The 24,040-nt window shown below is 40.8% G+C and overlaps 1 protein-coding gene across 1 annotated transcript in view; it reads right to left on the bottom strand.

Annotated features, from left to right (window-relative positions):
- Gprk1 (G protein-coupled receptor kinase 1) overlaps nucleotides 1-24,040 on the bottom strand; it is a 366,678-nt gene that overhangs the window by 212,949 nt on the left and 129,689 nt on the right. The window contains exons 8-10 of the mRNA XM_070214062.1: nucleotides 1,100-1,291; nucleotides 888-1,043; nucleotides 508-834 (exon numbers count right to left, since the gene is read on the bottom strand). Coding sequence (XP_070070163.1) covers nucleotides 508-834; nucleotides 888-1,043; nucleotides 1,100-1,291 — 675 coding nt within the window. The remainder of the gene's footprint in view (nucleotides 1-507; nucleotides 835-887; nucleotides 1,044-1,099; nucleotides 1,292-24,040) is intronic.

Genomic DNA, 24,040 nt, shown 5'->3' with positions numbered 1-24,040 from the left:
AACGTGGCTTAAGGTTACAGGAGGTATAGCTTCAATTTATAGGCAATATATAATAATCTATTTAAAAAAGAAAGTATATAAACTTCTCCTTGCAGCTTAAAGAAATACTTAACGTTCAATTCTTAAGCTTCTTTACTTCAGCTGAGAGCGTGACTTTACGGGTCCATATTTCTGAAGCATTTCGAACGTAGTAGCATTGAGAGAAAACATTGGAACTCTTTAAATATCGTCAAAAATCGACATGTCTACTTCTGCTCGATCAGACATATATAATACCTCAAATAGAAAGAAGTCTTTTGGAAAAGTTTTAAAAGTTTTAGCTTTAAAACTGAGTGACTAGTTCGCGTTGAGTCGGACAGACGGACTTCGCTATATTGACTCGGCTATTAGTGCTGATCAAGAATATACATACTTTATGTGGTCGGAAACGTCTCCTTCACTGCGCTGTAAACTTCTGACTTAAATTATAATACTCTCTACAAGGGTATAAAAAGTTTTAAAACTTACCATAGTCAAAGTCATTTTGTCTATTTCGTGCTTATCCTTTGTTTTGTGTTGACGAAATGGAGAATGACCTTTAAGCAATTTATATAACATGCAGCCGAAACTGAACCAATCAGCGCAAGAATCGTACGACGTTCCTTTAGATAATACTTCTGGAGCCATGTATCCATGGGTTCCAACTGAAGCATGCGGTTTCTTTCTTGAAAAGTCGCAAGCCAAGCCCAAATCAGAAATTCTTATGTGTCCATTTTCATCGAGCAATATGTTAGCGGGTTTTAAGTCACGGTACACAATGCATCGCTTATGCATGTGCTCTAAACCCAAAATCACCTAATAATTCAAAATTTTTAGATTACAATAAAATAATAAATAATATTACTTACTTCAGCAGCATAAAATTTCATTTCGTCTTCACTGAAAATACCATGTTGAGATAAATGGTAATGAAGGTCACCGCCATTCATTAAGTCTAATATAAAACAAAGTTTATCTGGTGTATGAAAGGCATATGTCATGCAAACTATAAACGGACAATCAACCTGAATAAAATTAGACAATTAAATAAATACAATGCAATATATAAAAGTAATCTCACTCCAGTGCTGACTGCTTGCAACATATTTCTTTCATTCAGTGCTAACATTTCTCCTTGTTTCATTTTAATCCGTTTTTTGTCTAAGCATTTCATAGCATACATTTTTCCAGTGTCTGCTTTTCGGCATCCATATACTTCTCCAAATCCCCCACGTCCAATTATCCTATGTACGCTAAAATCATTCATGGTTAGCTGAAATACATTTAAAATTGGTTTAATTTTGTAATACTTTTCTTTAAGAGGTTATTATTAGAACGCTATAATCCAGTTTTCCCATTATGTATATGAAACCCTGTACTTACAACGAACAAAAATAATGGCATTCACACAAGCTTACCTGCAAGAATTTTCTATCGCGCAAAGAACTATTTAGTGACTCCTAGAAGATGAAAACGATCGTCTGCGATATCGCATTCGAATCGCGAAAGTGACTCCCATCGGTAAGAAATAAAAATAAACAAGAGTAGCGTTCTCTCGGGTGCCCCGACTATCAGATACCCGTTACTCAGCTAAAGAGAGTGCGAAGGAGATGGAGATAAAAACTTTGATCCGCCGTAACTTTTTAACCAATGGTCCGATTTAAAAAAACATTTCGATAGGTATTGATAAACTCCACAAAACTGCATTTTTACTTTTACAAATTACAGCGTTCATACGGACAGACAGACGAACAGACAGACGGAGATGGCTATATCGGCTCGGCTAGTGACCCTGATCAAGAATATATATACTTTATAGGGTCGGAAATGCTTCCTTCTAGCTGTTACATACTTTTGCACGAATACAATATACCCCTTTACTCTACGAGTAACGGGTACAAAAAGGGGTGTGTCCAGAAGTGAAACTTCTAGTACTTCTCTCTCGTTTATCATTTCATTATCTCTTTTTATACCCTTGCAGAGGGTATTATGATTTCAGTCAGAAGTCAGAAGGAAACGTTTTCGACCCTATAAAGTATATATATACTTGATCAGCATCACTAGACGAGTCGATCTAGCCATGTCCGTCTGTCCATCCATCTCTCAGTTTTAAAGCTACCGGGATAAAACTTTCCCAAAAATCTTCTTTCTTTTGCAGGTAGTATATAAGTCGGAAAGAGCCGGATCAGACAACTATATCATATAGCTCTCATAGGAATAATCGGGAAAAAAAACTTTAAATAAATTATATCTTGGTTGTTTTTGAACATAGAACCTCCTAATTTTGGAAGTAAATAAAATTGAATCATAATCGGACGTCTATATCATATAGCTGCGATCGGAAAATTAATGGGAATATAAAAGGAAATAAATTATTGCTTCGATGGTTTTTATTGTATTCTCTTCTACTCTGGGATATGAGTCATTTAAACTATTTTCTAACTTCTATTTTAATTTTATCAATATCGAAGTTCTATATAAAATAGCTGCCACAGGAACGATTGGAAAATTAGTGAGAAATAATAGGAAATTTAACATTTTTGAGATTTGTAAATTAATAGGAATTATCTGCAAGGGTATATTCGGCTGGCCGAACCTAGCTTCCTTTCTTATTATACCCTTGCAGAGGGTATTATGATTTCAGTCAGAAGTTTGCAACGCAGTGAAGGAGACGTTTCCGACCCCATAAAGTATATATATTCTTGATCAGCATCACAAGACGAGTCGATCTAGCCATGTCCGTCTGTCCGTCTGTCCGCCTGTCCGTCTGTCCGTCTGTCCGTCCGTCTGTCCGTCTGTCCGTCTGTCTGTTTCTACGCAAACTAGTCTCTCAGTTTTTGAGCTATCGGGACGAAACTTTCGCAAAAGTCTTCTTTCTATTGCAGGTAGTATATATGTCGGAGCCGACCGGATCGGACAACTATATCTTATAGCTCCCATAGGAAGGATCGGAAAAAAAAAACTTTAAAAAATTCTAGCTTCGGTGTTTTTTGAAATATTACCTTCTACTTTTGGGGATATTATTTTTTAAATATTTCTGAATTTCGAATTAATTATTTAAAAAATCGGACTACTATATCATATAGCTGCCATAGGAACGATCGGAAAAATAATGGAAAAGTAATAGGAAATAAATTCTAGTTTCTTTGATTTTTATTGTATTATCTTCTACTCTAGGATATGACTCTTTTTAAATATTTCCGAATTTCAATTTTAATTTGATCAAAATCGGACGACTATATCATATAGCAGCCATAGGAACGATCGGAAAATTAATGAGAAATATTAGAAAATTGAACATTTTTGCGATTTGTTAATTAATAGGAATGATCTGCAAGGGTATATAAGCTTCGGCTGGCCGAAGCTAGCTTCCTTTCTTGTTTTTTATTAAATTTGAGCTGCATCTTTCTTGCATCTTAATTGATGTCAGAGAAATGATTTCGGCTTGAAAATCGAATTCTTACACAAGCAAGCGTAGATTTACTTTTGATTTTACTCTCTCAACTTTATGCCAGCGTATGCTGCAACCAAAGAGTGTAAGTGCATAATTTCGTTTGCTTATACACTTACACAACCAAAGAATCTAATACGGACAACGCACACTAGGGATGTGTAAGGTGGTCTCAACGCAAGAGCTGCTCTCTTTTAAAACGTAATTTGTGCCAGTCTCTATCTAGCTATCTCAATATATCGCTTAAGAGAAACAGACAGGTAAACATATTTAACGTTCTCAGCAGAGCTGAGCTCAGAGCGAAGAGATGAAAGAAGTGGACAAAGAGAACGTTCGTCTGCGGTGAAGAAAATAACGGGATTTATACGATTTTCGTGACGGTCATGAATCGGTTTTACTCCGTCCCCGAAAATCCATAACGCCCCTAAAGAAGTTTCACTTTAATAAGTGTTCATACCAAAAGAGCGCTTAATTTCAGGAGGCAGTGTCGTGTGGCCGTTATCTCCAGATTTCCATATCTCGCTCGCTCGCACTGTCCTTCACTCTCCCTCTTCCGCAACTCTCCGCTCCGCTCTGAAGCTTCTAACCTAAGATTCCTGTAATTAGTTCCTATGTGCAGTGTAATAATAAAAATTCTTCAGGTCAAATAATCCGCGGATTCTCCAGGTCAAGAGAATCCACGAATTCTTAACGTCAAATGATTCTTAGCGTTGGTATTTTTGTCGGATACTGCGTATGTAAGTGGCTGGTGGTCTTTGAAGATCCGTACATCCTTAGTACCGTATAGGTAATTCAGTAGTTTGCCTATTTCCCAGACTATGGAGGCGTATCTATCTATCTTTGGAGGCGTAGTTTAGTTCGCAGTCTTTCAGTGTACGCGAAATCATGGTAATGGATCTCTTGTTTTGAGATAATACAGCACCTATTCCACACGCTGACGCGTTGGTGGTTAAGTCAAACGGTAACTTAAAATCGGGATATGTCAGTATAACATCATCTGATGCCATGATATTACGAAGGTGGTTGAATGCGTTTCGCTGAGTTTCATCGAACCTGACAGCTACTTTTTTGGACAAATTCCCCGCAATAGCTGCAAAGTTTTTTAAAAAACTTCAGTAATAGCTTGCCGGGCTAAGAAACGACCTGAGGCTAAACAGATTTTTTGGTTCGGGGAATTCTTTTATTGCCTTAACTTTTTCTGGATCTGTTTTGGTTCCTCGCTGCACGCGGCACGCTGCAATAGAAAATGCCTGTAAAGGGAAAAAGGCTGGAATAGTTTGCTAGGGCGGGCCGAATGAGAAAATATTGGAAAGTCTATTTAATGACGAGTGTAATAATTTTTCGTCACAAATGTTGATATCAGAACTTTTGTATGTTGAAGGTGCGATCGTCACTAGTTTTTTACCTCGTTAAGAGGTGTTTTTATTTGATTCTCTTTTACTCTAGGATATGACTCTTTTTAAATATTTCCGAATTTCAATTTTAATTTGATCAAAATCGGACGACTATATCATATGGCTGCCATGGGAACGATCGGAAAATTAATGAGAAATATTAGAAAATTGAACATTTTTGCGATTTGTTAATTAATAGGAATGATCTGCAAGGGTATATAAGCTTCGGCTGGCCGAAACTAGCTTCCTTTCTTGTTTTTCTGTTCGTACCCGACGCCGGCTGCGGCGTCGGCTTTGTATTGCATGCTTTTTTTCTTTTCTTAGCGTCGTGTACTTTGGTCGTCGGGTCTAGCGTAACTTCGTGTTCGTAACTTCGTGTCGGTTCGGCTTCGTGTGCCACGTGTTATTTTCGTCGGGTCTGGCTGTACTTTTCCTCTTTCTCCTTCCTACTATTTTCTTTGCTTTTGTAAGATAACAAAACGGGCCTAGCAGCCAATTTGTTCCCCTGAAATTTTAGACCCTTGAAATTCTTACTGGTGGTGCTTTAAGCCACGATGGTTGGAATTATCCTTGAAATATCCTGTCTAGTCCCTGCTCGGGCGCCATTCTGTAAAATAGTTCTATAGCTATGATAAAAACTCAGTCATTCCAGGGTCTCTTTACAGAAAATATTTCTATCTTTAAGACAGACAGGATAACGGACGAAGACTGTGTCGGGTCATAGAGGGGGGAGAGGAAGGTAAAAGTCCGTGCAGGCAGGAGCCTACCCCGTCAGCCGTGGGTCGGTTTCCAGCCCCAAAGACGAAACTGCGGCAAAATCCGATACCGTCACCCGGATATCGAATTCCCAGCCCGAAAATTGAAGAAAACAGGCCCCGTCACCCGGTAGCGCGTTTTCCAATCTCGGCGTGGGGAAACCTTCCGGAGAGGAGAGGCCGGCCCCGTCACCCGTGGGCCAGTTTCCCCGATTCGGAGGCGAAGGCAAAAACACTGCCCGGGTTGCCGGAGGAAAGAGGGGCTCCGTCAGCCGTGAGTCCTCATTCCCCTTTCGTCCCGGTAGCGTGGGGCACTATTCCCGAACACTCCCGACTTCTCACTAACACGCTGTTGTCCTTTTTCATTGTCACACTTTATTTTTAACACTATCCCTAACCTATCCGCCACACATGCCCTCCCACTGTTTGGGATTTTGAGCCCTCGGCCAGCTTACCCCCTCTACTCCTCCTGCATCCTCTGGGCAGCGGCGGCGATTGATTAGTCCAAATTCCTGTCCTGATTTTATTAAACAAACTTAACGGTATTTATAGGTACAAAAGTGTTTACGTTAACAAGTTAACAAGTTAACAGCAAGTGTCATGATATATGATTCTTTGTTCGACATTCGTAATTGCGATAATATTTATATTATGTAGGTCGATGAGTCTTAACATTAGCGGCTCCAGAGCGAAGCGTAGAGTTGCGGGAGAGTTGAAGAGGGAGAGCGAAGGGCAATGCGAGCGAGCGAGATGTGGACATCTGGAAAAAACTTCCGCTCGACACTGCCTCCTGCAATTAAACGCCCTTTTGGCGTGAACAAATGTTTTAACCTTACTTTAAATTTAACAAACGGATGAGAAAACGGGCCTAAGTCAGTACGGACAGTGGGTAATTGTATTAGAAACATTTCTGAAAAAGTTTTATGATGATCGATACATGTTTTAGAAAAAAAACGTTTAAAGTTTTCAAATCGATCTACCGCTCAAGGAAGGCGGGTGATGCCAGCATGTTGCAACTTCTAAAATACTTTGAATTAATTCATAAAGCTTTCATGAGAAGCAAAAACGAAATTAAACTAAAAAAAAATAAATAAAATATTAGATGCCCAATACTCAGCCAACCAACTTTAAAACAAGAATTAACGCATAATTATAAAATTAGCGACGGCGCCGCCTACCGAATGGCAGGGGTACTACTTGCCAAGCAAGTTATGGGCGTTAGGGTGGGCGTGTAAACTTTTTATCAATCAATAGGTATTGACGAAAGAAATACAATTCAGTTTTAATATTCATTCTATGTTGGAAGCGGCGTGGCACCTTGGTAGTGTGCTGCGCAGGTAGCCAAAGAATTTGATTGCCTAGTCCCAACCAGAAGGTTGGAAAAGGGTTTTTCCACGTGAAACGTGACAGGCCAATTTGGGTCAAATCCCAGAATCAATCGAAATTTTTTTTCGGTAAATGTTTTTAAAGATTGTTTTAAGTAAATTTTGGTTGGTGTCTCAGTTTTTTCATTTTTATCCGTCTGTCTGTTTCTACGCAAACTAGTCTCTCAGTTTTTGAGCTATCGGGACGAAACTTTCGCAAAAGTCTTCTTTCTATTGCAGGTAGTATATATGTCGGAACCGACCGGATCGGACAACTATAGGAAGGATCGGAGAAAAAAAAAACTTTAAAACAAGAAAGGAAGCTAGCTTCGGCCAGCCGAAGCTTATATACCCTTGCAGATCATTCCTATTAATTAACAAATCGCAAAAATGTTCAATTTTCTAATATTTCTCATTAATTTTCCGATCGTTCCTATGGCAGCTATATGATATAGTCGTCCGATTTTTATCAAATTAAAATTGAAATTCGGAAATATTTAAAAAGAGTCATATCCTAGAGTAGAAGATAATACAATAAAAACCAAGGAAGCTAGAATTTATTTCCTATTACTTTTCCATTAATTTTCCGATCGTTCCTATGGCAGCTATATGATATAGTAGTCCGATTTTTTAAATATTTAATTCGAAATTCAGAAATATTTAAAAAATAACATCCCCAAAAGTAGAAGGTAATATTTCAAAAAACATCCCACTGTTTGGGATTTTGAGCCCTCGGCCAGCTTACCCCCTCTACTCCTCCTGCATCCTCTGGGCAGCGGCGGCGATTGATTAGTCCAAATTCCTGTCCTGATTTTATTAAACAAACTTAACGGTATTTATAGGTACAAAAGTGTTTACGTTAACAAGTTAACAGCAAGTGTCATGATATATGATTCTTTGTTCGACATTCGTAATTGCGATAATATTTATATTATGTAGGTCGATGAGTCTTAACATTAGCGGCTCCAGAGCGAAGCGTAGAGTTGCGGGAGAGTTGAAGAGGGAGAGCGAAGGGCAATGCGAGCGAGCGAGATGTGGACATCTGGAAAAAACTTCCGCTCGACACTGCCTCCTGCAATTAAACGCCCTTTTGGCGTGAACAAATGTTTTAACCTTACTTTAAATTTAACAAACGGATGAGAAAACGGGCCTAAGTCAGTACGGACAGTGGGTAATTGTATTAGAAACATTTCTGAAAAAGTTTTATGATGATCCATACATGTTTTAGAAAAAAAACGTTTAAAGTTTTCAAATCGATCTACAGCTCAAGGAAGGCGGGTGATGCCAGCATGTTGCAACTTCTAAAATACTTTGAATTAATTCATAAAGCTTTCATGAGAAGCAAAAACGAAATTAAACTAAAAAAAAATAAATAAAATATTAGATGCCCAATACTCAGCCAACCAACTTTAAAACAAGAATTAACGCATAATTATAAAATTAGCGACGGCGCCGCCTACCGAATGGCAGGGGTACTACTTGCCAAGCAAGTTATGGGCGTTAGGGTGGGCGTGTAAACTTCTTATCAATCAATAGGTATTGACGAAAGAAATACAATTCAGTTTTAATATTCATTCTATGTTGGAAGCGGCGTGGCACCTTGGTAGTGTGCTGCGCAGGTAGCCAAAGAATTTGATTGCCTAGTCCCAACCAGAAGGTTGGAAAAGGGTTTTTCCACGTGAAACGTGACAGGCCAATTTGGGTCAAATCCCAGAATCAATCGAAATTTTTTTTCGGTAAATGTTTTTAAAGATTGTTTTAAGTAAATTTTGGTTGGTGTCTCAGTTTTTTCATTTTTATCCGTCTGTCTGTTTCTAAGCAAACTAGTCTCTCAGTTTTTGAGCTATCGGGACGAAACTTTCGCAAAAGTCTTCTTTCTATTGCAGGTAGTATATATGTCGGAACCGACCGGATCGGACAACTATAGGAAGGATCGGAGAAAAAAAACTTTAAAACAAGAATGGAAGCTAGCTTCGGCCAGCCGAAGCTTATATACCCTTGCAGATCATTCCTATTAATTAACAAATCGCAAAAATGTTCAATTTTCTAATATTTCTCATTAATTTTCCGATCGTTCCTATGGCAGCCATATGATATAGTCGTCCGATTTTTATCAAATTAAAATTGAAATTCGGAAATATTTAAAAAGAGTCATATCCTAGAGTAGAAGATCAAATAAAAACACCTCTTATCGAGGTAAAAAACTAGTGACGATCGCACCTTCAACATACAAAAGTTCTGATATCAACATTTGTGACGAAAAATTATTACACTCGTCATTAAATAGACTTTCTAATATTTTCTCATTCGGCCCGCCCTAGCAAACTATTCCAGCCTTTTTCCCTTCACAGGCATTTTCTATTGCAGCGTGCCGAATAAGAAAATATTAGAAAGTCTATTTAATGAAGAGTGTAATAATTTTTCGTCACAAATGTTGATATCAGAACTTTTGTATGTTGAAGGTGCGATCGTCACTAGTTATTTACCTCGTTAAGAGGTGTTTTATTTGATATCAGAAGTTTTTGTTTGTTTACATTTGCTCTCATAGGAGCTAATATATACATTTAAATTAAAATTGGTCAATCATAATTTGTAAGCCATTGTATTTAAACAAATTAAGTTAAAAAGGCGTTTAAGTATTTCAAAATACCTTTTAAACGAGGTATAGAACATGTCGGTACCTTTAGTAGTGTAGAACTTACAAACTAACGAAATTAAGCTATTTTTAGCTTTTTCCCGCTAAAGTAGCGGCTTTTTCCAAAAGTCGTAGAACAAAAGATTCCTATATGGAACTCTTAAGTGCAAATTTACTGATTCCATGACCCTAAAATACAGTTCGGATACCCTCCAACAAAATTCAATACTCAGGGAGCGTTAATTGTTCGAGCTGGCAACAGTGGCTATTTTCGTATAAAAATAACTTTTAAACGTGACTTTTTACAGTAATGTGTTATATACCAAAATTTAAGGAATCTCAAGGGCTATACAGTTTAAGGTTTTAAAGAAAATCGTTAGAGCCGTTTTTGAGAAAAATAAAAAAAAGCTAAAAAAAAAGTTTTAAAAAATTGTCTTTTGTTCATATTTTTTTAACTATTACATTTACACAAATTGCATATAGAAGGCGTTTATAGCATTTCAAAATACCTTTCAAACGAGATGCAGCACAAGTCTGTAGCTTTAGTAGTATAGAAGTTACGGCTCTCCAAATTTTAGCTATTTATAGCTGTTTTCCCGCTAAACTAGCGAGTTTTTCCAAAAGTGGTAGAAGAAAAGTTTTTTATATCGATGTGATGAACGTCATATCAAATTTTCAAAACTTAAAAAACATGTTTTGGACAAACTGACAAACTGACAAACAGAATTAAATTTTCATTTTGGGAAGACGAAGAAAATCTTATTTTGGCTATAACTTTTGAACGGAGCGTCGGATTTTGACAAATGACCCCTCATTCGACGGGTATTTTCAAAAGGAATACAACCGTTTTGATCGGTTCTTCGCCGCGATTTTTAAACCAATTACTAAATCAATTTTTATATCAAAACAAACGAAATGAGTTCATGCTGTGCCGCTTCCTGCTCTTATGGCAACAAAATAACTTCCCGTCAAACTTCGGTTTGCTGCTGGATTTGTGACAACTTGGCACATCCTATCTGCGTGGAGCTAGGGCGGACAAGTGGCCCAATTGTGGACAAGCTTAGGTCACGGGTTGGCCTTAATTGGACTTGTCCAAACTGCAGGCATATAGAGGTTGATATGAAAACATTCATGCGTCAAACCCACCTGGAGTTCCAAGCCCTGTCGACTGGGTTCCTCGAGCTTCAAGATAAATTCCGCTCTGCTGAATCACACTTTAAGAACCTGAAAATGCTAAGTGTCGCCCAATCTTACTCTTTGCCTAATAATACCTTAAATGTTCCACAGTCTTCCGCCTCAATGCAACTGAGCCCTATTACAAGAGCACTTATGGACTTCAATCAAGCCTCCCCCACTCTTACCACTTCCTCCCTGCCGGAAGGTGGTGCAGCTGATGAAGACCACATATCTTCAGATAACTCGACAACTGTACCAACAGTTGCCCCGGCGACGGCCCTGGTTTCTCTTCCTCTGCATTTACCTAGCGGACTGCATCTTGGCTCTGTTGCCAACGAAGACCAGGCATCTACGTCGCACGCCGCGGCACCAACAGACGCTTTGTTGGCCACCGCCCGGTCGTCTGCTATTTCCGATAATATGGACGTAGCCAATTCTACTTGTACCACCAATGCCACACATTCGGCGACTGTAAGAATCAACTGTGGATCAATCATATCTGGTGTCGCGCCAAGGATATCTGCGCCCATAGTTGGCGTTGCACCCAAAAGGTTCATTTTCGTCTCCCGTCTGAATCCTGGGGCTTCTGAGAACGACGTTAAGACCCACCTAAGTAGCAAACTGAATATTTCTAGCACCGAAATTACTGTCTCAAAGTTCAGTTTTAAGCAAAGACGCGAAATATCGTCGTTTAAGATTGGAATTTCTGACACTCTAATTGATAAAGTCCTTGATATAGCAATCTGGCCGGAGCATGCCATCGTTCACGAGTATGTTAACAAATCAAATTCTCGAGTTAGTGGGCCTCAAACCCCTTCGGCCAGGGTTCCAAAAAACTAATTGAGTCATTCTCCCTACACTATCAGAATGTACGTAGTTTACTGGGTAAACTCAGTAAACTGCACGTCAATAGTGTCTCCTTTGACGCCAATGTGATTGCCTTTACTGAAACGTGGCTTAATTCCTCTGTGTCTGACTGCGAAATATTTGCGGGCAACTATGTCATCTATAGACGAGATCGTACAGTGCGTCTGGGCGGCGGTGTTCTTATTGCCGTCAAGTCCGATCTGGTTTCAGAATTAATTCCGATAATCGACTCCGAAAGCACTTTAGAATTTGTTGCTGTTCGTATTAACGTTCATGACTATTTTATTACCTGGTCCTGAAATCGAACCAGCATCTTTTCGCTGCTTTCGAAAGGCCAACTTTACTGATATGAATCTTTATTTATCCGAAGTAGATTGGTCTTTTATGGACTTAAACGAAGAACCTCTTAACATTGTTAAACAGTTCTACGGCATTCTCGGCACGGTTTTCGATTTGTATGTGCCTTCATTCCCCTCACCTGATGTTTCTTATAAGCCTCCTTGGTTTTCTCGTAGACTCTCTTACTTAAAAAACTGCAAGTCCAGACTTTTTAAGAAATTTAAGAGGACAGGGATGCAAGTAGACTATTCGAGATACCTTACTGCGCGATCTGAATTCATAACTCACAATTCCCAATGCTACAAGAATTACCTTGATCGTTGCAGAACTGAGTTTCATGATAACCCCAAACAGTTCTATGCATTTGTTAACTCCAAACGCAAATCTCAACAATTTCCATGCTGCCTTCATCTGGATTCCGTTTCTGCTTTTAATGATGCCGATATTGCCAATTTATTTGCAAATTTTTTCCAGTCCACGTGTTCATCCACAAGCTACGATAATACCTTAGCGTATCCCTTTTCACTTCCGCACTCTAATGGTATGTTTATGCCTATATTCAGCGTAGATGATGTTTTTCAAAATCTGCAAAGAATCAAGTTATCCTTCTCTTCTGGTCCCGATCTTGTACCAAGCTGCGTTTTAAAATATTGTGCTAGTGCGTTGTGTGGGCCACTGTCAAAACTATTTCAGTTATCCCTGCAGCAATCATTTTTTCCAGAAGTTTGGAAGGAATCTTTTATAATTCCGCTTCATAAAAAGGGAAGAGGGAATCGCAAAACTTAGTGCGATTCCCAAATTCTTCGAACAATTAATTACTGCTCAGCTTCAGCACCAGTGTAGTTCAATAATGTCCCCAACACAGCACGGCTTTATGAAACGTAGATCAACGTCAACCAACCTTCTAGAGTTTACTACAGTTATTAGGAATGCGTTTAAAACTAACACCCAAACTGATGTAATTTTTACAGATTTCAGTAAGGCTTTCGATTCGGTGAATCATCAGTTACTGTTAAAAAAAACTTACGCTTCTGGGATTCCCGATCTCGTTGACGAAGTGGATTTCTTCATACTTATTAAACCGGACGCAGAGAGTATTATTTAAAAATTCTATCTCAAACCTTGTCCATGTGACTTCTGGCGTTCCTCAAGGGAGTCACCTTGGACCACTTCTGTTTGGAATCTTTATAAATGACTTGCCTCAAGTAATTCTCTCTTCCCACGTGATGATGTACGCCGATGACGTAAAACTTTGCATGCCCTTAACAAACGTTGATTCTCACGTACTCCTGCAAGCGGACTTGTGCAATCTGCAATCATGGTGCCTCCAGAACCTGCTGTTCTTAAATAATTCTAAATGTAGCTTCATGTCTTTTTATCGGAAGAGGCTTTTCCTCTTTAATTATTCCATCGGGATGAACGATCTTGAACGCATTAATTCCGTAACAGATCTTGGAGTTTTATTTAGCCACAACCTAAACTTTACCAATCACATCGGCATCATTGTCAGTAAAGCAAAAGGGGTTTTTGCGTTTGTAAAGCGCTGGTCTAAAGAATTTGAGGATCCCTACACCACAAAGCACCTTTACATTTCTCTTGTGCGACCTATTCTTGAATACTGCTCGTGCGTATGGTCACCTCAATATGCTAAATATCAGGACCTAATCGAATCGGTACAGAAACAGTTCCTTTTGTTTGCTTTACGTGGGTTAAACTGGGATCCACAACGTCACCTGCCATCCTACGTCGATAGACTGCGTCTTCTGAACCTGCCCTCGCTAATGGATCGTCGGACCTGCCACGGAGTGATGTTCCTCCACAAGTTGATCACTGGACTTATAAATTCTAGCTTCTTACTCGGCCAAATACGGTTTTCGATCCCCGTAAGAGCATCCCGCTACTTTCGGCCTATTGCTCTTGAAATTTGCAAATCGAATTTCGAAGCGCACGATCCTTTTCGAGTTTTGTGTACTCAATATAATGAATTGTATTTTTTGTTGTTTGTTGAATGTTCCGTGGACTTTAATGTAAGAAATATTTTTAATCACCTATCCTTGCCTCTGCCCACTTGATGTGAGTCGGAGCATATCATTAAAAAAACTCCTTTACTCGGGCGGAGGTAGGAGTTAGGTTTATATTGGCAGATATTTGCTAATTTTTTGGAAATAAATAAAAAAAAAAAAAAAAAAAAAAAAAAAAATTGCGAGGGGGCAATTATCCCCACCGGCCCCAACAGCTCCAAATTTCGAAACTTTCACTTTTTCAATTTCACCGCTCTCTCTCCCAAGCCAATTGATTTTCTTAGAGTCTTGGTATGCAATCCTGTTAGTTTTCGCAATACCTTTCGATAGGTGTATCATTCATTATGATCGGACCATCACAGTAGATTTTCATTTCTTCGTGTATATATAGTAGTCGCCTTCGCACACTCTCCTGGTGCGCTTCGTCACTACATGGACTGCCGTCCATAGTGATAATACAATAAAAATCCTAGAGTAGAAGATAATACAATAAAAACCAAGGAAGCTAGAATTTATTTCCTACCAAAAGTAGAAGGTAATATTTCAAAAAACACCGAAGCTAGAATTTTTTAAAGTTTTTTTTTTCCTATCCTTCCTATGGGAGCTATAAGATATAGTTGTCCGATCCGGTCGGCTCCGACATATATACTACCTGCAATAGAAAGAAGACTTTTGCGAAAGTTTCGTCCCGATAGCTCAAAAACTGAGAGACTAGTTTGCGTAGAAACAGACAGACGGACAGACGGACGGACAGATGGACAGACGGACAGACGGACAGAAGGACATGGCTAGATCGACTGGTCTTGTGATGCTGATCAAGAATATATATACTTTATGGGGTCGGAAACGTCTTCTTCACTGCGTTGCAAACTTCTGACTGAAATCATAATACTTTCTGCAAGGGTATAAAAATCTAGCTTCGGTGTTTTTTGAAATATTACCTTATACTTTTGGGGATGTTATTTTTTAAATATTTCTGAATTTCGAATTAATTATTTAAAAAATCGGACTACTATATGATATAGCTGCCATAGGAACGATAGGAAAATTAATGGAAAAGTAATAGGAAATAAATTCTAGCTTCTTTGGTTCTTATTGTATTCTCTTTTACTCTAGGATATGACTCTTTTTAAATATTTCCGAATTTCAATTTTAATTTGATCAAAATCGGACGACTATATCATATGGCTGCCATGGGAACGATCGGAAAATTAATGAGAAATATTAGAAAATTGAACATTTTTGCGATTTGTTAATTAATAGGAATGATCTGCAAGGGTATATAAGCTTCGGCTGGCCGAAGCTAGCTTCCTTTCTTGTTTTTCTGTTCGTACCCGACGCCGGCTGCGGCGTCGGCTTTGTGTTGCATGCTTTTTTTCTTTTCTTAGCGTCGTGTACTTTGGTCGTCGGGTCTAGCGTAACTTCGTGTTCGTAACTTCGTGTCGGTTCGGCTTCGTGTGCACCGTGTTATTTTCGTCGGGTCTGGCTGTACTTTTCCTCTTTCTCCTTCCTACTATTTTCTTTGCTTTTGTAGGATAACAAAACGGGCCTAGCAGCCAATTTGTTCCCCTGAAATTTTAGACCCTTGAAATTCTTACTGGTGGTGCTTTAAGCCACGATGGTTGGAATTATCCTTGAAATATCCTGTCTAGTCCCTGCTCGGGCGCCATTCTGTAAAGTAGTTCTATAGCTATGATAGAAACTCAGTCATTCCAGGGTCTCTTTACAGAAAATATTTCTATCTTTAAGACAGACAGGATAACGGACGAAGACTGTGTCGGGTCATAGAGGGGGGAGAGGAAGGTAAAAGTCCGTGCAGGCAGGAGCCTACCCCGTCAGCCGTGGGTCGGTTTCCAGCCCCAAAGACGAAACTGCGGCAAAATCCGATACCGTCACCCGGATATCGAATTCCCAGCCCGAAAATTGAAGAAAACAGGCCCCGTCACCCGGTAGCGCGTTTTCCAATCTCGGCGTGGGGAAACCTTCCGGAGAGGAGAGGCCGGCCCCGTCACCCGTGGGCCAGTTTCCCCGATTCGGAGGCGAAGGCAAAAACACTGCCCGGGTTGCCGGAGGAAAGAGGGGCTCCGTCAGCCGTGAGTCCTCATTCCCCTTTCGTCCCGGTAGCGTGGGGCACTATTCCCGAACACTCCCGACTTCTCACTAACACGCTGTTGTCCTTTTTCATTGTCACACTTTATTTTTAACACTATCCCTAACCTATCGGCCACACATGTCCTCCCACTGTTTGGGATTTTGAGCCCTCGGCCAGCTTACCCCCTCTACTCCTCCTGCATCCTCTGGGCAGCGGCGGCGATTGATTAGTCCAAATTCCTGTCCAAGTTCCTGTTGTTCACGACCGAAAACGTCCGGCTCCTTTGCCGGCTCTCGAGAGACTGTCTCGATCCGCAAATCGCTAAGCTTCGGCTGCCGTCCTCTGCTCACGATCGTGTCGGCTGCTGCGCTATCGTCGTTCCGGGCAGAGGACCCCTTCGTGTTAAGCTTCGGCTTCGTTTCAGCTTTTCCTGTGCTTCAGCTTCGCCTGCGTCTCAGCTGCGCCTGTGTTTCAGCTTCGCCTGCGTTTCAGCTGCGGCTGCGTTCGGCTGCGGCTGCGGCTGCGGCTGCGTTTTCCTCTCTTCTTTCCTCTCCCGCGCGGTGTGCGTGTGGTTTTTCCCTAGGTGTTAGTGCCCTCCGTGGGTCTTTGCGTTGTCTCTTATTCTATTCTTATTTACTTATCTCTACACTTATTTCTATTAAAATGTGGGGTATTCCTCACAAAGATATCTCAAACGTTGTGTTCTAGGGTGTGATCTCTTGGTGAGATCACGTCGGGGACACCAAATGTTAATACGTTATCCTTAGCGTGAGTGGCGTTACTTCGCCTGGTCACAGGATTTGTGTATCGGGGGGTTGGGTAGCATACATCACATAAACTGTCTACTGATTAGGTGCCGCACCCAGCACTTGGAACTAGGTGGACGGAGGAGAATGGTGCACAAGATGAGGATCTGAAGACACAGCGACAGCCTCTGTTGATTGCGATGGTAGATGAGTAACAGTCAGTGGTATTCTGAGATAGAGACTGATTTTATTGAACAAACTTAACGGTATTTATAGGTACAAAAGTGTTTACGTTAACAAAATATGTAGAAAGGGAAAATGAAATTACAGCTATTCTGCATAACTCGCAGTGGGTCAAAGTGCTATATGCAGTGCTACGTTATTGCTCTATTTCCGAATTGTGGCGTCAGCTATTTTCGCTGCGTCGGCAGATTGACCACTGTTAAGAATACTGAATGTCTCGATATATAATTGCAGTATCGGCAGCCAGTGTCATGATATATGATTCTTTGTTCGACATTCGTAATTGCGATAATATTTAATAAATATTATTATTTATATTATGTAGGTCGATGAGTCTTAACATTAGCGGCTCCAGAGCGAAGCGTAGAGTTGCGGGAGAGTTGAAGAGGGAGAGCGAAGGGCAATGCGAGCGAGCGAGATGTGGACATCTGGAAAAAACTGCCGCTCGACACTGCCTCCTGCAATTAAACGCCCTTTTGGCGTGAACAAATGTTTTAACCTTACTTTAAATTTAACAAACGGATGAGAAAACGGGCCTAAGTCAGTACGGACAGTGGGTAATTGTATTAGAAACATTTCTGAAAAAGTTTTATGATGATCGATACATGTTTTAGAAAAAAAACGTTTAAAGTTTTCAAATCAATCTACAGCTCAAGGAAGGCGGGTGATGTCAGCATGTTGCAACTTCTTAAATACTTCGAAGTAATTCATAAAGCTTTCATGAGAAGCAAAAACGAAATTAAACTAAAAAAAAATAAATAAAATATTACATGCCCAATACTCAGCCAACCAACTTTAAAACAAGAATTAACGCATAATTATAAAATTAGCGACGGCGCCGCCTACCGAATGGCAGGGGTACTACTTTCCAAGCAAGTTAAGGGCGTTAGGGTGGGCGTGTAAACTTTTTATCAATCAATAGGTATTGACGAAAGAAATACAATTCAGTTTTAACATTCATTCTATGTTGGAAGCGGCGTGGCACCTTGGTAGTGTGCTGCGCAGGTAGCCAAAGAATTTGATTGCCTAGTCCCAACCAGAAGGTTGGAAAAGGGTTTTTCCACGTGAAACGTGACAGGCCAATTTGGGTCAAATCCCAGAATCAATCGAAATTTTTTTTCGGTAAATGTTTTTAAAGATTGTTTTAAGTAAATTTTGGTTGGTGTCTCATTTTTTTTATTTTTATCTCGAGTTGCGTCCAACCAATTTAGCTAGACGGACATGGCTAGATAGACTCGGCTATTGGTGCTGATCAAGAATATATATACTTTATGTGGTCGGAAACGTCTCCTTCGCTGCGTTGCAAACATCTGACTGAAATTATAATACCCTCTGCAAGGGTATAAAAATCGGAGCTTAATTAGAAAAAGATTTTTTTTAAATAAACGGTAAAAGATGAAAAAAAATTGAATTGTACTGCAAAGTTAAAGGGTGATAATAAAGTTTAAAGTTAAAATATATATAAAGTTAAAATATAAATATATATATTTTAACTTTAAACTTTATTATCACCCTTTAACTTTGCAGTACAATTCAATTTTTTTCATCTTTTACCGTTTATTTAAAAAAAATCTTTTTCTAATTAAGCTCAGATTTTTATACCCTTGCAGAGGGTATTATAATTTCAGTCAGATGTTTGCAACGCAGCGAAGGAGACGTTTCCGACCACATAAAGTATATATATTCTTGATCAGCACCAATAGCCGAGTCTATCTAGCCATGTCCGTCTGTCCGTCTGTCCTTCGGTCCTTCTGTCCGTCTGTCCGTTTTTATGCGAACTAGTCTCTCAGTTTTAAAGCTATCGCGATGAAACTTTCCCGAAAGTCTTCTTTCTATTGCAGGTAGTACATATGTCGGAGCGAGCCGGATCGGAACACTATATCTAAAGGCTCCCATAGGAATAATCAAACAAATATAAGAAAATTCATTGTAACTTTGTAGGAAGTAGGCGTTTTGATTCTTGACAACTTAAAAACAAAATTTAAATAGAAACGCTGAATCCGGAATCCCTGGAACTGCACCGAGTGAGCATTAAACTATAGGTATTTACTTTATCTGCAAGGGTATAAGTTAACTAAAGTCAACCGGACAGAGTCGATGACCGGCTGTCCGAGTAACATGCACCGGCCAAATCGCTGACACAGCATTTGACCGGATGCTCGTGCATAGCCGGCAAACACAGCACTTTTGCGTGGCCGCTATGAGTTAGCTTCTGTTAGCTTTAAGTTGACAATTTGTATTCAGTTCTGTTTCATGTCTTAAATAAAGAGCACACGGCTCGTTAACTTTACTCCGGCATTGCCGTCAAACTTATTTACATTCGTCCACTGAGCTTAAGGCCAGGGGCATAGGGGGACAGTTATCCCCTCACCATAATCTTCAGTTGATTCATCGGTGGCCATAATTGCCCAGCAGCCAACCCCCAACCACTCGGAAAAGAGTTACGCAGCGGCTGCCCCCATCCAGTACATCAGCGATTATAGTTCCCAGCAGCCAACCCCAAACCACTCGGAAGAGAGTTACGCAGCGGCTGCCCCCATCCAGTACATCAGCGATTATAGTTGCCAGTTACTCTTCGTCCAGCACATCAGCGATCATAGTTGTCTAGCAGACAGCTATAACCCTGCCTACGACAAGCACCCTGCCGGTGCCCTTACTTACAACAAGCACCCCGCCGGTGCCCCTTTTACCACTGGCCCGTACAGGAGCGGTACCGCCGCCGGGCCAGCCACTAAAAAAGTATAATTGGCGCTCAACGTAAATTAATTTTGGAATAAATTTGAGGGAACACACCACACACACACAGAAAAATAACATGTAAGTGAGCCCCTTATTTAAATATTTTCTAATCTGCACAAGGTTATAAAACAGTTAAAAAAAAAATATATATGTTCTAAGAAAGGAAAAAACTTATTTTAAACTAAAAAAAAAAAATTTTAATTTGTTTAATTTAAAATAACAATAACTTTTTACTTATAAAAACTAATTCTGCAACTCCATGTAAAAATCAATGCCTTAATAAATAATAAATAAAAGAGTTACAACGGACTCAGAATTTTGGAATCAGAATTTTGGAATCAGAATTTTGTTGACGATTTAGGTATTGCAGATAAATTTTTCCCAACAAGAGTTATACAACGCAACGCTCTTATTTACGCTATATCCCAAATAATTCATATCAATTTGTTATTACTATTAGCACTATATTCGCTAGCTTTGAATTTAGTGAACGGAACCACCCGTTCGCCGTCTTAAAGAAATATGACCCCGCATTCCTCGTTGTCTTTTTGTCTTTGTTGTTCTTTTGTTTAATTGCTTACGTTCGCATATCGTTAGGGTATTTAAGCCCATGAGTGCACAATTTCGTCAGTATAGAAACGCTGACCAGTACCCGAGCGATTCAGATTCCGATAACGCACAATTCCTTCGGGCTTCAACTCCGATAAACGCGGGAATAGACCCCCCAGCAGGTAGTGGGATGAATCCCGAGCAACTTAGGCTGGTTATACAGGCGGCCATTGACAATGCGTTGACAGAGCAGGCCGCCTTAAATCGACAAAGGGAGGAACAACTAAGGTTAACTATCAATACATTGGCCAGCGAGGTGGCAGAGTTACGCGTGGCACCCGCCGCAGCCCAAGCACCGGCGCCAGCCCCAGAAATTAGGGTATACGCGGCCATACAAATCAGGGATGACGTTCAGTGTAGCGAGCCCCTCGACGCAGTCAAATGCCTACCCGAATTCGCGGGGGCACAAGAAGCGAATGTCTCTTGGAGACAGGCGGCCACGGCCGCATATCACATATCCAGACGATATGATGGTAGTTCGCGCCACTATCAGGCGGTAATTATTATTAGAAGCAAAATTAGGGGACCTGCCGACGCAGTACTATCCTCATTTGGAACTGTGTTAAATTTCGACGCGATCGTAAGTCGTCTTGATTTTACTTACAGCGACAAAAGACCGATGCACGTCATCGTACAAGAGCTAGGCACCCTTAGGCAGTGTAGACTAACCCTATTACAATACTACGATGAGGTTGAGAAAAAGCTGACCTTATTGACCAACAAGGTTAACATGTCCTACGAACAAAGTATGGCGAAAATTCTATGTGAAAAATTCCGTGATGACGCGCTAAGGGTATTTATTTCGGGCCTAAAACGCAGTCTCACTGACGTGCTTTTCTCGGCAAAGCCGAAGGATATGCCATCGGCCCTAGCCCTGGCACAAGAGGTGGAATCAAACCACGAGAGATATCAGTTCGCGACTACGTTCGCAAGAAGCCAAGAGGAGCGAAAGTCAAGTCCAAAGACTCGAAGTCGTCAACAGGACGGCAAAAACCCGCACTATAGCAAAACGTTCAAAGCGCAGGTTCATAATGTGGCGCGCAACAACAAGTTTCAAAATATGCAGGAGCCCATGGATGTAGATCCATCTGTCTCCAAGGTAATCCACCCTTTTCAAGTCCCTACTTATCAGAACAGAAGACCCGCAACTTCCGATCGCACGGGTAACCCAAAGAAACAACAGAGGGTTAATCACGTCGTTCAGAACGACGAACAAGTCGTAAAATCATATGCCGATGCTGCTTCTGTCGCAGCTGCGGGAATAAACGATGACTCAATTTACGAGTACGACTCAGACACAATAAATTTTTTAGGGGAAAATCCATGCTACCCGTCATCGGACGCAGAGTAGCGGGGGTGAACATGAAGTTCCTCATTGACACGGGCGCGTCCAAAAATTTTATTCGACCGCATAAAGGGTTGAAAGGCGTTCGCCCGGTAGAATCCAAATTCTCAGTTCATTCCATTCACAGCATGACCAAAATCACAGAGAAATGCTGTGTGGCACTGTTTAACACGAATGCCACATTTTTTATTTTACGGGATTTAGAAACATTTGACGGGATAATAGGCCTCGACCTGTTAAAACAGGCAGGGGTATCACTATGCTTGGCTTTAGGTCAACTTAAATGGGGCACAGTGGTGGAACTGATTTCATTCCACACCTGCGCAGACGTCAACTTTACTAAGGTGGACTGCTCAGAGGCACCTCCTTTAGTAAAGGGAGCGTTCCAGAAAATGCTAAAGGACAGAAAAAAGCCCTTCGCTGACCCTAATGAAGCCCTGCCATATAATACGTCGGTAATAGCTACCATCAGGACTCTCGATGAAGAGCCCATTTACACCAAATTGTACCCTTACCCCATGGGGGCGGCGGATTTCGTCAACAAAGAGATTGACGATCTGCTTAAAAACGGCATAATCCAAAAATCGGTCTCCCCCTATAATAACCCAATATGGGTTGTGGATAAAAAGGGAATCGATGAGGATGGGAACAAAAAAATGCGGTTAGTGTTGGACTTTCGCAAACTAAACGAAAGAACAATACCTGATCGTTATCCCATGCCGAACATTTCAATGATATTAGGAAACTTGGGAAAGGCCAAGTATTTCTCAACGCTGGACTTAAAGTCCGGCTACCACCAAATTACTCTCGCGGAAAAAGACCGTGAGAAAACGGCCTTCTCGGTGAATGGGGGAAATACGAATTCCGCAGACTACCGTTTGGCCTCAAAAATGCAGGCAGCATTTTTCAGAGGACCATCGACGACATCCTACGGGAGCAGATCGGCAAGTTCTGCTATGTTTACGTTGACGACGTAATCATTTTTTCGGAGGATGAGAACGCTCACATTAGGCACGTGGATTGGGTTCTTAAGAGCCTGTACGATGCGAACATGAGAGTATCGGGAGAAAAGTCCAGCTTTTTTAAGAAAAGTGTGAGCTTCCTTGGGTTTATAGTCACCTGTAACGGTGCTACAACAGACCCAGAAAAGGTAAAGGCCATAAAAGAATTTCCGGAACCCAAAAATATTTTTGAGGTACGATCATTTCTAGGCTTAGCCAGTTATTATCGATGTTTCATTAAGGACTTCGCAGCAATAGGCCTATATCGGACATCTTGAAGGGGGAAAACGGAACAGTTAGTAGACACAGATCACGAAACATTCCGGTTCAGTTCTGTGAGGCGCAACAACAAGCGTTCCAGAAACTACGAAATATCTTGGCATCCGTCAACGTGATGCTAAGGTACCCCGACAACAAAAAGGCATTTGATCTAACGACAGATGCCTCGGCCTATGGCATTGGGGCAGTATTGTCCCAAGAGGGACGCCCAATAACAATGATCTCGAGGACATTGAAAGATAGGGAAGTTAACTACGCCACAAAGGAGAGGGAACTCTTAGCCATAATTTGGGCACTGGCCAAGCTGCGTCACTACTTATATGCAGTCAAAGATATAAACATCTTTACTGATCATCAACCATTGACCTTCGCGGTGGCAGAATCTAATCCAAATGCGAAAATCAAACGGTGGAAAGCTCGCATCGACGAGTCCGGCGCTAAAATCTTTTATAAGCCCGGCAAGGATAGCCTCGTCGCAGATGCCCTCTCCAGACAGCAACTTAACGTTGTGGAGCAGGAAGAAGCTTATTCGTGTGCGGCCACTATTCACAGTGAAATGTCACTCACGCACACCATCGAAACTACGGATAAGCCATTAAACTGCTTTCAAAACCAGATAACTCTGGAGGAAGCACGCATTTCCTCTAAACGCAGCTTCGTTCTTTTCGGAAACAAGAGACGACATAGCATTGAATTCACATGCAAGGAGTCGTTGCTTGAGGAGCTTGCAGACGCGATTGTCCCAAAAGGCGTAAACGCCATTCACTGCGATCTTCACACGCTGGCGATGATTTAGGATGTATTGGTCCGGCAATTCCCAGCCACCAAGCTCTGGATTTGCAAGAACCGTGTTACGGATATTTTTGCAGTCGATGAAAGACGGGAAATCCTCACAGCCGAGCATAATAGAGCTCACAGGTCAGCGCAGGAAAATGTTAAACAAGTACTTTCAGAATACTACTTTCC

This window comes from Drosophila takahashii, chromosome 2R (assembly GCF_030179915.1).
Source record: "Drosophila takahashii strain IR98-3 E-12201 chromosome 2R, DtakHiC1v2, whole genome shotgun sequence".
Classification (NCBI taxonomy): Eukaryota; Metazoa; Arthropoda; class Insecta; order Diptera; family Drosophilidae; genus Drosophila; species Drosophila takahashii.
Note: the sequence above shows the minus strand (reverse complement) of the source record. Positions and strands in the feature narration are given on the sequence as shown.